Source organism: Ascidia mentula, chromosome 6 (genome assembly GCF_947561715.1).
Source record: "Ascidia mentula chromosome 6, kaAscMent1.1, whole genome shotgun sequence".
Taxonomy (NCBI): Eukaryota; Metazoa; Chordata; class Ascidiacea; order Phlebobranchia; family Ascidiidae; genus Ascidia; species Ascidia mentula.
Window position 1 is genome coordinate 20665005 of NC_138571.1, and position 14381 is coordinate 20679385.

General features: G+C 40.0%; 2 protein-coding genes across 2 annotated transcripts; both read right to left on the reverse strand.

Annotated features, from left to right (window-relative positions):
- Nucleotides 1-1605: 1605 nt before the first annotated feature.
- Nucleotides 1606-7294, reverse strand: LOC145907423 (ryncolin-4-like). Its single transcript, XM_082994836.1, has 6 exons — nt 7207-7294; nt 6247-6359; nt 5881-5977; nt 4268-4367; nt 2530-2670; nt 1606-2295 (listed from the first exon to the last, which is right to left on the reverse strand). Exons 1-6 carry the CDS (start codon nt 7292-7294, stop codon nt 2082-2084), a joined length of 753 nt encoding a protein of 250 aa, XP_082850962.1. The 3' UTR covers nt 1606-2081.
- A 20-nt stretch (nt 7295-7314) lies between these two features.
- On the reverse strand, nt 7315-7833 carry LOC145907424 (uncharacterized). The gene is made up of 2 exons (XM_082994838.1): nt 7551-7833; nt 7315-7373 (listed from the first exon to the last, which is right to left on the reverse strand). Exons 1-2 carry the CDS (start codon nt 7810-7812, stop codon nt 7315-7317), a joined length of 321 nt encoding a protein of 106 aa, XP_082850964.1. The 5' UTR covers nt 7813-7833.
- Nucleotides 7834-14381: the final 6548 nt, after the last annotated feature.

Here is a 14381-nt window from a genome sequence, read left to right on the forward strand (position 1 = left end):
GGTTTATTTACAGGATCATGTATCTTATAGTTTCGGCATATACGCTTACACCCACTCTCAATACTCCGCTCCAGTGTTTAAACCTTGCAGTTACGATTTTTATTTGTTTTGCCACTTTCACATGTTTTTTTCGCTAGTCATATTCTTTCTTGTCGTGAAGCACTTCGTGATCTTTTCTGTCTATTTTGTTTTCGGGAAACCAAATTCCATAACCATAGAAATCACAACCAGCGATAAAGTTGTCAGTCCCACTCATGGCATTTTAACTTGTGATTTGTAATTTCAATATTATTTCACAATTATTTCGCCCCAATCATGACCCACACCCAAAACATGTGTGTCTGCTTAATTTTAACATCTAAATAACGTCATCAATACGACGACGTCACCACGTAACATGAAATATTCCAACCGCTTTCGTACCTATTGTTGTTAACTCTTTTAACCTTAGACTGCCTATCTTTTAACATTGTTATCTGTCTAATATTATTTATTGTACATTTGCATCAATTTATTGCATGTTCGATTTGGTTGTTTTATAAACACAGTTCCTTGTATGTCTGCGGCAAGCCAGTTGAGGCCTGTGATGTCACAATTGCTTATTGTTACGTTCCAATTACTGCTATTGTTTCACTGTCGCTCGGTTTTGAAAAAGAAACAAACCCTGAATTGGGATCGAAAAGAAATTCGTATTTTGAGATCTTGTCGGAAAATTCTGGTTTTTAACATGGCCTGAAACTGACGTCATGACCCTTGGTGTTTGGTGACTGGAAATTCTATTTATTGAGTAATTTATTTCGAGTTCAGGAATCAATTCTACAAAACTTCACTCTCTCCATGCCATCTACATTCTGCCATGGAATGCAACCGGCAGACGCATCAGACGCGTCTGTGTCCTCGACAAACTGCTGTGTTACGTTTGGTTATTACACAAGAGTGTATAAGGTCTAACCTTGGGAGGTGACAAGAAAATGATTTGTAAAGGAAAGTCAAAGCTAGTATGCTACTCATGCCGAAGCAAACGCTTCAAACACCACTGTGTTCATCATCAGTGTCAAGTAAGAATGAGTTGCAGCAAGGTGTGTGCAGAGGTAGGCTGGTAACTGAACAGACAAAAACAACGACACAAATGAAACACGTGACAGACGCCACTCGAAGGCCCACGGCCGTGACGTCATCATTTGGGCTGCAATGAGGACCTGTGTGTTGACAAGAAACCTTGCTACACAATTTACCCTCACATAAAACCTTTCCCATAAGTCGGTGAAATTGCGCCGCGATATCCGCACATTTCTGTAAATATTAGTGGTGAATTGGCGTGACTGCATTTTTGGGGTTTATCAGAGAAAGCCAAATGAACTGAATCAAATTTACTGACATCCTCGAATCAGAAATCAACCGTCAAATCTGATGGATCAATGTTTATATTTACATGGATTATCAACATAAAGCATGGAAACGGTTGCATGCGATATTACAACAACGACATGATATACAAGGAATGATAAAACGGAATATGTTGCCAATATCTAATTGACACGTTGACATAATTCTATGGAAGAAGTGGCATCCGAAACACACAAAATGTAATAATAAGTAGTGTCGACGTCATAATTGCAATTATTATGTTGTGTTTTGAAGGGACAGAGGACAAAGGACATATAGGACAGAGACTTTTTGTACGCGTGGTTTGTAACGTGTTATTGTTAATCCTCGTGCGCTTGTTTATTATGTATTAAACTGATCGTTGACTTTGGGTTTGATAGCAGCCTTTTTATCAGGAGTCAGATATACGGCAGTGTTATTATTTGTGTAGACGTTTTAAGTAACGCCCTACAAATACCATGATAATAACAAACATGCAGAAAGGTGAAGTTTTCGCTACTAACACAAAAATTGTAAGGATTTGTGGAATAAATTCGGTTTGGTATAATTGCTTTCCTGTTATTTACGATTTAAAGCCTTTATCAAAACTGGTGAAAGTATTTACAATGTCTGTCAATAATTGTAAATCAACACAACGTTACCATGGTAACTAACGACGCAATGTTAATTTTCGTCACTTTAAACCTCCCCAACATTTATTCGCATTTCACTTTCATCTTAGAACTCATTATTCCGCCAAATGAGTTTTTCCAATAATACCAACTCATAGTGTTGTGAGCAGTAGAAGTTCTCGACCACGGACCATTGAGGCGGGAATATGAACAATCACGATGCCACCAAGCTCCACGACCCACAGCACAATAACCTCCTGACCACCTGCAATTATAATTAAGTCGGTTGTCAACAACTCTGTGTTACAACTTATTTAAACTCAGTTAAAACTTGTGTTTAACTAAAACTTTAACGCAACCGCCTGTTTCAGAGCAATTGATTTTTACAATTGTTGATTTAGGGTAGGCGGTTAACTTTGTCAACGAAAATCAACTATTTGAGGAAATGCATTTCATCTTTTTTAAAACAACTCGATTTACTTCGTTAGTAAAACAGAAATATAATCAGACACGTTGTATCATTATTACTCACGTATCACGGTCTCTGTTGCGTGTTGAAAATCTCATCCCGTTTAGACTGCCTGACAAATCAACCATGGAATCTCCTATGTTCCCCGAATATCCGGATATAGTAATTGTGTAAGAACTTCCTTCATCGCCAATGCTGAAAGTACTGAAAACAACAATGTCATAATGTTTAATTTAATGCAAAGTAATTTAAATAACAACGGACAATTTGTTGTTTTAAATCAATCCGCTTACATTGGTTTGTTGCTCATGGAAATGATTGTTAAACATAAAACCCTTTATGACGTAATAAACGACATGTGTCATACATTGTGTTGTGTTGTGTGGGATAATTATTTGTCAACTAAGCAATAAACACAGAGTGGGATTGGAAGTTTTCAGAAGGAAACCCAGTTATTTTTCAACTTTAAGTTCACAAACGACTGGAGGATTACAAGGAGGCTTTATTGTAGCTGAAGAACAAAGCGGATAATTCTAACTTTCCAGTCAAGATGCAACGTTTTGGCAAAGGTCAGTACTTGGCACTCAAGATTTTACCACAAGGACTTGGGCAACAACGACCGCATAAACTCGTCTGGGCAACAGATTTTCCTTAACCTTTTTTAAGTGGTTCTTAACCTTTTTTATCTCATTTCCTACTTCCAGTGTAAACGGAATCCTTATTTCCCACTGGTATTTACATTTTTTAACTAAGAATTTAATTATTGTATTTTCGTTATATCTGTTATACTTTTTTAACTTTTTCTGCCGCATGGCATTACCAATTACCAATAAGTGTACAACACACAGTGAATACAGATCATTATATTTCGTTTACAACTACTTTTGTGTATTTCGGTGCCGACCAATTATCCACCTACAACCCTAAAATTTCCCACCGGATAAGAACCACTGGCCAAGGAATTAACTCTGCAGGCCAATGCACCCATTTTCTTGCATAGAGACCCAACAATATCCAATCAACCACGCAACGACCAGCAGCTAACCCAGGGGTGGGCAAAGAGAACACAGAGTGTTTACACTATACAACTTATACACTGACAATCAAGTTGCGCCAGCGTCTTACACGTCGCGATTACGGGATATTTGTTGCCTCATTCAAAACATTGGGAGCCGAGGATGTTGGGCAGAAAATCGAAATTTCAAACACTGGATTATGCATGTGTGTTAGATGGAGAAAATAATAACCATTTGATCCCATATATCGATGTGGGACACAGCACTAATATTCACTGGATTGTTGCCATCAATTGTCAAACGGTTTGGCCGTGGTTAATTTCGCTTGAACTGTCTTCCAGATGCCTATACGTTTCAGGAGATTTGGAATCAAGGAAAACAAAATTTTGTGCAGCCACATTCTCTAAGCGCAAAAAGGTGGCGTTCGACCCAATCCGAGCCCCACTGAGCTCGGTCCCGGCAATCCGCGACCAAGCGATCGCGCAAACCTCAAGAGCGGTGATGTGGGGTCGTTACGAGTTGATTACCAACCCTATGTGTGTGCGGTATCTAAACTTTTTGTTTTCATAATTATTCCGAACCGAGTAAATGCATTGAAACACAGCAAGAATATTCTGTGTTGCTTCAAACTTAAAACACGAATTTTGTGAATCTGACGTAATAAGGGGGGTATTTCCCTAATGTCTTTTTAGATTTTGTTAGTTATGACGACATGATAGCATCGGGTAAATTATCGTTGGAACAAAGGCATTAAATTGAAAACGTTAAATACGTCATAGTCTTACCTATACTCGGCAAAACCTTGACCTCCGGAAAAATCCTGAAGGTCAACACGAAGGCGACATCTAGTGGACGCATTGGTGATTTGATGCAGTTTCTCCAAACCTGATAAAATTTGTTGGTTGTAATAATATTGCTGAAAACACTGGAATTTAAATTGGATTAACTGATACTGTTATATTGACTCTAGTATTGTTACGTAGTTTGCTTGAAACGTGTTGTTTAGTTCCCCTGTATATAAACTGGGTGTGTACAAGTTATAACAATGTGTTCAGTAAAACAAACCTGGAACTCCTGTTGCTGCCACAGACATATTGCAATTTAAAATGTACCGCTCTTCTGGCATAAAATATACGTGCTGTATTTTACGACGTTTCGTCTGCCATTCAGCGAGACTTCATCAGGTATTGATATCGCAATTTCAAAGTAAACTGCACTAAAACATTCAGGGGCACACAAAAAAAAGACAGGTTGGCACCGCTTGTCAGATCACGTGACAGAGGCAAAACACGAAACACTGCGGGAGGCGCAACAGTTACAACAAATTGTTATAAACTGCCGGAAAGTAAACACAGTGTTCTTTGTCGTTGACGCATCCACTGTTTTTGTGAACGTGAAACGACTCAAGAAAGAGCCGCTTGGTGTGGTCCAACTCCTTTTCCAGAACTTGGAAAGGGTTTTATCGAAGGCAACTTCGTGTCGCAATGTCACTGCATGCTTGGCCAACGCAGTCTTGCTGGCATCTTTCGATGCGACATCACGGCGATGCTCTTTCAGTCGCGTCTTAAAGGCCCTTCCGGTTTCGCCAATGTAAATACCAGCGCAATATTTGCATGGTATTAAATAGACCATTCCCTTTGGCTCGGAAGCCTCCGTAGCAATGGGTCGTGAAATTAGATTGCCTAGCGTTGTATGGGGCTTAGTATAGATTTTAATGCCTAATCCGACATCAATCTTCGCAATGTTTCGTTAAGGCCAGGGTTGAAGGGAATAACAACTGCTCCGCTAGTGGGCGTTTCATCCTTACGGGTTATTGCCAGTATATTTTGAGCGTGCCATAACAGTGGTGATTGATAGGGATACCGGTACATTGGTGAACAATGACACCACATCAAAGGATACCATGCTGTCATGTTGCTCCACTCGTAAGCTCCGTACCTCGACTGCAAACTCGAGTGAGTTTTTCACATGGTGCGGACTATTGCCCAACAAAAGGAGAGATTATTTTAGCATTCTTGAGTCGCTTCACATTCACAAAAACATCGGATGCGTCAACGACAAAGAACAATGTGTTTACTTTCCGGCAGTTTATAACAATTTGTTGTAACTATTGCGCCTCCCGCAGTGTTTCGTGTTTTGCCTCTGTCACGTGATTTGACAAGCGGTGTCAACCTGTCCCTTTTTCTTTTTGTGGTCCTGAATGTTTTAGTGTAGTTTACTTTGAAATTGCGGCATCAATACCTGATGAAGCCTCGCTGAATGGCAGACGAAACGTCGTAAAAATACAGCACGTATATTTTATGCCAGAAGAGCGGTACATTTTAAACTAAAACAAACCATTATTCAAAGTTTTGCAACATTTGTACTTAGTTAAGGAATGCTTTATTGGAATACAAACCCATCCAAAATTCTGTTGATAGATCCCCAAACCCGTTCTTGTAATCCACCCAATCTCTATCGAAACTAACAGATCCATCATAACGACGCTGGAACACCTGGTATTTATCAAGTAAAACGCTTGACACTGATTTTCGGCGAATTGGTCTAAAAAAGTTAGATGACCTCCATGTCAATATATGACTTTTCACTTTCGTGTGTAATTTCCTGACCTTTAGAAACAACACAATCTCGGGCGTATTGTTAAGTATTGTAGCGTGAAATCGTAAATTACATGGCGTGCATAATCACCTCGCTTACCCAACTAAGCGCTGGTGCCAGGGATTGCCCACCCCTGTGTTAGTGATATTAACCACAGTATGAATACCTGCCAGCCATCTTCACAGTAAACTTCTTCTCCAGATCTGAGACTTTGGCGACCTTGAAATGGGGAAGTTTTGCAAGATTCGGGATGCACAAATTCGTGAAGATTTTCCAGTCCTACAGAAATACTGTGATGAATTTTGGTTGGTTTCAATCAACGGACGCATGAAATGGGTTGAGGTTTTAATATAAGGAGGTTGTTGTTATCTGTTTCCTGCTTTATGTTGATATGCCGACACATGTGGAGTCAACAAATTTACGATGATTTTGCTAAAAATGTTTTTAAAATTTTGATAAATGTAATAAATTAGTGGCGGCTAACCAGAAGTGAAATGCTTAATGTAGGATTATCCCCATTGTGCGGTTATCTGCTGAAACTTCTGACTAATGATTAAGTACGATGATTCGAGATATACTTTGTCCCAATATATTCTGTGCCACATGAATGTTTTACTTTTCGCATTGCGATTCAATCCCATGTATGGGTTTTGAATTTTGGAAAACATTTATATCTTGTTTTTTTTTTTTTTTTTTTCACCGCACCGGGATTTGAACCCAGGATGTCCTGGGCACGAATACCGATCAGGTTTTCTTCTTGGTATATGTGGGTCGGGCGCTTGACCAATGCTGCCAATCACCCGCCGCACATTTATATCTTGTTGTTGCACATAATCATACTTTAATGCTCCCTAGCGTCGTTGGTGGCTATGAGTAACTTGGTTTCTGTGTGTTGCGTGAATTTGTGAGTGACCGAGGTTTATTCGAGGTCGAAAAGTGTTACCAGTATTCAATACAGGTTAGATACAAGTTTTAAACTTGTCACGAGTATAATTATTAGGTGATTGGCAAGTACGCCGATAACCACACCACTAGGGGCAGAAAGGACTCCTGACGGGTATAGATTCTAGAATTTGTTAACTTGACACAAACGTGAGAAATCAATTTAAATAAAACTAAACTCAACTGTTGGAAGCGTTACTCAGTTGACCTTGCAGTTGATCCACTCTGTTCGACAACTCTGTGAATATAATGTTCGATGTGTGAGTTGACATTGCATGTTAAGTGCATGAACTTAACTGTTAGATGTGTGGTTCTGCTCACTCTGCAATTGATCCACTTTGTTCGACAACTCTGTGAATAAAATCTTCGATGAATTTACTTTAATATGATTTTATGAGAGTTCAACGTGTAGGGGATTTGTTGTACTGTTGTGTTTGTATCAAATATCTATCTGTACTGCTTGGTTTGTTAAAGTTTCCTATCCAATAATAAATTTTGTCGAAAAGTGTTTAGAGAAGAATCTTATACCTGTAACAAGTCTCATCAAATCTTCTTTGCCAGCCACAGGTCCTTGGTCTCCCTTTTCACCTCGGTGACCTTGAGGTCCACGTGGTCCCATCTTTCCTGGTCTTCCAGTCTCTCCTCTGGCACCTTTCAAGCCGGAATGTTCTATCTCTAATCCTTGTTCTTGTCCGTCACAAATGGAAACAACTCTGCATACTTGTTGTTGTTGGTGAGTTATGACAAGATGGCCGACCAACAAAACTCCAAACAAAATAAATTTCAACATTTTCAAACAAGCTAGACTTTGAAAATCTGTAAATAGTTGCTCAGTCATCACATGGAAATTAACAAAGTAAACGCCAACGTTAAATTTGCACCAAAATTACCTAATTAACAACTACACTGAAAATATGGAAGATTCACTGAAACCTGCTGGCGAAAATCAATACACATTTATGCTGCGTAGATGAAACAAACTTGGTAATGTAAGGCTCTTCTGGCAAAAAGAAAAACTTGTTAGGACGACGTTTCAGTCGTTATTCAACTGACCTTCATCAGGACAAGTGAAGTAAACGCCAACACAGCGATAAATAGAAACGCGTGAAAAACGGGGAGGGGAGCACAAAGAATTGAAAATGGGCGCCAACAAGGAACGGTGCCGGGGTCTAAAGCACAGTTCCCTGAGGTACGCAGGACCATCAGCACAGAGTGCGTGTCGCGCAGACCGTTTATCAAATTACGATAAACGGGTGGAAAGAAGGTTTCCCTCTTATCATTCAGTGCAGATTTATGTGCATTTTATCCACAGACTCAATAAACATTCTCTTGTACCTGTCCTTTTCCCGGTCCAGAATTATTGTACCTTCAAAATTGACTGTGTGTGCTGTTTCTGCCACATAATGCGTTTTTTCGCTTCTTTCCCCCTTTGTACCTTTTTCACGCGTTTCTGTTTATCACCGTGTTGGCGCTTACTTTACTTGTCCTGATGAAGGTCAGTTGAATAACGACTGAAACGTCGTCCAAACAAGTTTTTCTTTTTGCCAGAAGAGCCTTACATTACCATGTACACGCACTATTTCGACCTGTAAGGTCTCATCAGTGCAGTTGTTGAGTGGCACTGTGCTAGCTGGTAGACTAGCGGTCACACAGATTTCCACTTTGTGGTACCTTTCGGTCAACGTCGATCTGTTGGGTGCCCTATACTAGGTACCGAACAACAGAGACGAACCACTGTGGAGCGCACTATGGCCAAACGGATCTGCTCTCCAATATTATGGCTTTTTTTTGCACATACAATGTAAATGATGAATGTGGACTCTGAAGCTAGACTTTGAAAATCTGTAAATATTTGCTCAGTCATCACATGGAAATTAACAAAGTAAACGCCAACGTTAAATTGCACCAAAATTACCTAATTAACAACTACATTGAAAATATGGAAGATTCACTGAGACCTGCTAGCGAAAATCAATACACATTTATGCTGCGTGGATGAAACAAACATGAAAATAATGCAAATAATAAATGTGGAGTTTAAAGGAAAGTCGCGCATAATCCAACCTTAAACTGTTGACCAATGTTACGTTACTTAATGTAAAATTTTCAGTGCGGCCAGCAATTATGCAAGGAAGTGCTCAGTGCGTGAGTTTGTTGATTGTTAATTGCGCATAACTGCATTGTCCCGTCTAGTGAGGTCTCAACAACATCAGCAAACGAATGCAATGAAAAGAATGCTGTTGTTATGTACATCGTTGCCAAATACACCACAAAACTTTGTTAGGACAAACTGATTTGTCAATTGTTGCGATACAGAAGTCACTTTTCCTTGGTTTCTTACGTCACCCATTGTAAAAAGCCACCTGCCACAAGTCACGTAATGCTTCAGTGATCGCAATGCGTCGACCTAGACACGCGGGGATCACGCATTCATCACGTGGACCGCTTGGTCTTTCAACAAAATTTGACGTACTTCTACGTCAATTAACATTGTGGGCTAAGTTTCTTTTGTAGATACAAGTCAGCCGCACAGAAAGTGTTGAGAATATTTGTTTATGATCAAAGTTGTTTTTTGATAATAAAGGAACAAACATATCCTTGTAAACGAGTTTTGCAGGCGAGTTAACCATCGCAAATTACATCTGGCATCTCTACTTGGTTTAAACTTCACCTTCAACTCTATCAGTTATAACTTGTCCAAGCACAAGTGACATTAAACCACGGTCAGCTGCAATACAAGCTTGATCTGAACTGGATAACGTTACGTTTCCAACCACACAGACCCGAGCAAACTCCAAGCAGTAATCACGACGCAACTGTGACTTGCTTAAAACCTCCTTCAAGTTGCCGGAGACCTTTGAATTTCCGAGGACCGAATAACGTCACTGATACGAAAACACGGCGTATCAAAATACATCTATGCAAAGGAAGTCGGTTCAAATACCTAAGTGCGTGCGCTCGTTTGCAAGAGTTCGTAATACCTGCATTTATTCTGGCTTTGAATTCTCGCTCCCTTTAATCGGTGCAATTTGGGTTGGTTATGGAACAAGACGCAGTTAAACTCAGTGCAATTTAAGCTGTTCTATCTGAATACTAATGGTTGACACAGAATTGAGATGAAATAAATATGTTGGATGACTTGGACGGTGGCAAAAGCCGCTTAAATATACAAGTTTTACATGTGTTGCGACTTATATGCCAATTATGAGCCTCAATCCGGTAATTAACAATATTATTTATGATCGATGGGAAATCCTATTTGATTAACGAATTTGACATAAGATCGCACGTGAGTTCTAATTGTTGTGTTTTCCTAACCTGACTTTAATTGAAACTTGATGCAAACATTCCAACAATATTCATTTAAAATGAACAATTTTGGACACGAAATTAACATGCGCAATTATACCAACGCCAAACTGAGTGAATTTACGCCCAAACGCACAGACAAAATTGAACAGAACCAAATCACAAAACCGATGAACTGAGATGAGCACAGTACAGCAGCGCTGCCCTGCCTCGGTCCTCAGCTAAACGCACACGGAAAGTTACAAAGAAAGGTCGGTTACTGAAAGACGATGAAGGACAGTCACATGGGAAAACTTAAAGTCTCAAAGCGACCAAGTCACTTGAGATTAATATGACGCAAAACAGCTGTTAAACCATATCACACAAAAGCCAAAAAAAGACACAAATCACGTGAATGGTCAGCTGTTGCTATCGCTAAATTTTGAAATGAAACCCGTTTGCCAAGACGATCTAAAAATACCAATTACTCAACCCAGTGGACTGAGACGCCAAAATGACAACTGGCCATGCAACCTTAAGTCCATTAATGCAACCGTTGACATGTAATGCAAAATCACGTTACAACATGTACATATTCAAATGAAATATTACACACAAATATTTTCGTATCTTGCTCCTGGTTTTCAGGTGAATTTCTTTTCTCACTTTAATAAAACCAGGCGGATGACGGATCGCTAATATTAAAGAACTTATGCGTGTTTCTTTTCCTAATCCTATGCTTTCAAACAAACTCTTACAAACGCAACTATTCAGATACCAAAAAATAAACCTTTTAATGCTTTGTCTAATATTAATATAATGACTACAATCGCTCAACATCCTATAGAACGTTGGCAACACAATTGACGTCACGACACAAACCTGCAAAAAAGTGGGGAAATGCTTCGTTGGCGCTGAGCGTGAAGTCAATTCAAGTTTGTAGTGAGGCGTGAAGGAATGTGGTTGTGGGGCAAATGGAGTTGCACTGGTTTCACTAAATGGGCGCCTGACTTTATTAAACGGACTAATGTTAAAAACGACAATAAAACGTACATACAATTCCAGTAGTAATACATGCTTTCGCATAGCAAGGCAGGATCGCCCCACTTGGGGGGCAGTGAAAGCGTGATATTACTTCTGCGTTGTCTGATTACTGTGGTGGAGATCCTCTACGCATGTGAAGGTCGCCTGACAATCCAGCTCGGCTGCAATGCCTTGGCTGCGAACCCTGTGAACTTTACAATTCCAGTAAACGCCCGACACTAAAAACAACCGTACAGCTCAACGCCCATCTCAAGACTAACGGGTCATACACACAGCACTTCTTGCACCGGCTAATCAACCAATCAACTGTATGTTTAGGCAGGGGAAGATACAGGTTCAATCGATGGTCTCAAAGTGGTTGATGCTTTATTAAGTTGCGCAGTCAAACTTGAGACAAGCAAAACACTCGTTCATGAGGCGGCAACCGCAACACGAGAAAGGCAATGGCGCGCTTCGATGCACAGGCGAACACTGTGGTCGCCATCATCTAAATTTTACTTTTCACCCCACCTAAAAGATGTGCACAGAGGTAACAAGTTGCCAAACACTCTTTCCCACTGGTTGATTTGGTCACACACACATATATATATATCAATGGATTGGTTATTGTTGTATCTGCTTTGGTGATGCTAGCTGGAGCACAGGAAGGCGCATCTTACCGATATTTTGTTTTTTCAGAGTATGACGTTTATCAGATTACCAACAGTCCGAAGTAGTTTTGCCTGTATTGATGATCACTTACCATTGCTTCCAGAATAATGAACACAACATTACGGCAAACAACCATATTTGAGGGTTTTGGGATAAAATGGCCTCCAATTTAACATATTTAGGTTTAAGTCCGTCACCACTAGTTACTTGGAGATTTGATGTAATGTAAATCGTCCCCTACTGTGTGAATTTGCCCTCCCTTGCGGCATAACGATAAGAATCCAACTTCATGCTCCGGGAACCGTTGCTTGTGGACAATATCAGCATCAGCACTCGCAGGACAAAGCACAGCCTGCTGTTCCTTCATGAAGTCGATATTGAGTTGATTTATTAGCGAAAGATAATTGTAGACCCAACCGCTACCTTTCGGTTAAAAGATTGAACACGAATTTAAACAACAAAACGAAGTTCTCCATGTAAGCGAAAAGTTCAATAAATACTGCAAGTATATCAACCTGCGCTGCTCTGGAGGGACCGACAAATCTGTCCCATCTTTTCAAATATAAAATATGCATTTTTTCTGGCTTTGAATTCTCGCTCCCTTTAATCGGTGCGTTTGGGTTGGTTACGGAACAAGACGCAGTTAAACTCAGTGCAATTTAAGCTGTTCTATCTGAATACTAATGGTTGACACTGAATTGAGATGAAATAAATATGTTGGATGACTTGGACGGTGGCAAAAGCCGCTTAAATATACAAGTTTTACATGTGTTGCGACCTATATGCCAATTATGAGCCTCAATCCGGTACTTAACAATATTATTTATGATCGATGGGAAATCCTATTTGATTAACGAATTTGACATAAGATCGCACGTGAGTTCTAATTGTTGTGTTTTCCTAAGCTGACTTTAATTGAAACTTGATGCAAACATTCCAACAATATTTATTTAAAATGAACAATTTTGGACACTAAATTAACATGCGCAATTATACCAACGCCAAACTGAGTGAATTTACGCCCAAACGCACAGACAAAATTAAACAGAACCAAATCACAAAACCGATGAACTGAGATGAGCACAGTACAGCTGCGCTGCCCTGCCTCGGTCCTCAGCTAAACGCACACGGAAAGTTACAAAGAAAGGTCGGTTACTGAAAGACGATGAAGGACAGTCACATGGGAAAACTTAAAGTCTCAAAGCGACCAAGTCACTTGAGATTAATATGACGCAAAACAGCTGTTAAACCATATCACACAAAAGCCAAAAAAAGACACAAATCACATGAATGGTCAGCTGTTGCTATCGCTAAATTTTGAAATGAAACCCGCTTGCCAAGACGATCTAAAAATACCAATTACCCAACCCAGTGGACTGAGACGCCAAAATGACAACTGGCCATGCAACCTTAAGTCCATTAATGCAACCGTTGACATGTAATGTAAAATCACGTTACAACATGTACATATTCAAATGAAATATTACACACAAATATTTTCGTATCTTGCTCCTGGTTTTCAGGTGAATTTCTTTTCTCACTTTAACAAAACCAGGCGGATGACGGATCGCTAATATTAAAGAACTTATGCGTGTTTCTTTTCCTAATCCTATGCTTTCAAACAAACTCTTACAAACGCAACTATTCAGATACCAAAAAATAAACCTTTTAATGCTTTGTCTTATATTAATATAATGACTACAATCGCTCAACATCCTATAGAACGTTGGCAACACAATTGACGTCACGACACAAAACTGCAAAAAAGTGGGGAAATGCTTCGTTGGCGCTGAGCGTGAAGTCAATACAAGTTTGTAGTGAGGCGTGAAGGAATGTGGTTGTGGGGCAAATGGAGTTGCACTGGTTTCACTAAATGGGCGCCTGACTTTATTAAACGGACTAATGTTAAAAACGACAATAAAACGTACATACAATTCCAGTAGTAATACATGCTTTTGCATAGCAAGGCAGGATCGCCCCACTTGGAGGGCAGTGAAAGCGTGATATTACTTCTGCGTTGTCTGATTACTGTGGTGGAGATCCTCTACGTATGTGAAGGTCGCCTGACAATCCAGCTCGGCTGCAATGCCTTGGCTGCGAAGCCTGTGAACTTTACAATTCCAGTAAACGCCCGACACTAAAAACAACCGTACAGCTCAACGCCCATCTCAAGACTAACGGGTCATACACACAACACTTCTTGCACCGGTTAATCAACCAACCAACTGTATGTTTAGGCAGGGGAAGATACAGGTTCAATCGATGGTCTCAAAGTGGTTGATGCTTTATTAAGTTGCGCAGTCAAACTTGAGACAAGCAAAACACTCGTTCATGAGGCGGCAACCGCAACACGAGAAAGGCAATGACGCGCTTCGA

Excerpts from the sequence above, each read along its gene's own strand:
- LOC145907423 (XM_082994836.1), bottom strand. The coding sequence starts at position 7,294 with ATGTCAACTCACACATCGAACATTATATTCACAGAGTTGTCGAACAGA. Across the intron at positions 4,368-5,880 it reads ATCAACAGAATTTTGGATGG|GTTTGGAGAAACTGCATCAA; the intron begins GTTTGTATTCCA and ends AAATTTTATCAG. Across the intron at positions 2,671-4,267 it reads CAAGGTTTTGCCGAGTATAG|TACTTTCAGCATTGGCGATG; the intron begins GTAAGACTATGA and ends TGTTGTTTTCAG.
- LOC145907424 (XM_082994838.1), bottom strand. The coding sequence starts at position 7,812 with ATGTTGAAATTTATTTTGTTTGGAGTTTTGTTGGTCGGCCATCTTGTC. Across the intron at positions 7,374-7,550 it reads TTTGATGAGACTTGTTACAG|AGTTGTCGAACAAAGTGGAT; the intron begins GTATAAGATTCT and ends TTTTATTCACAG.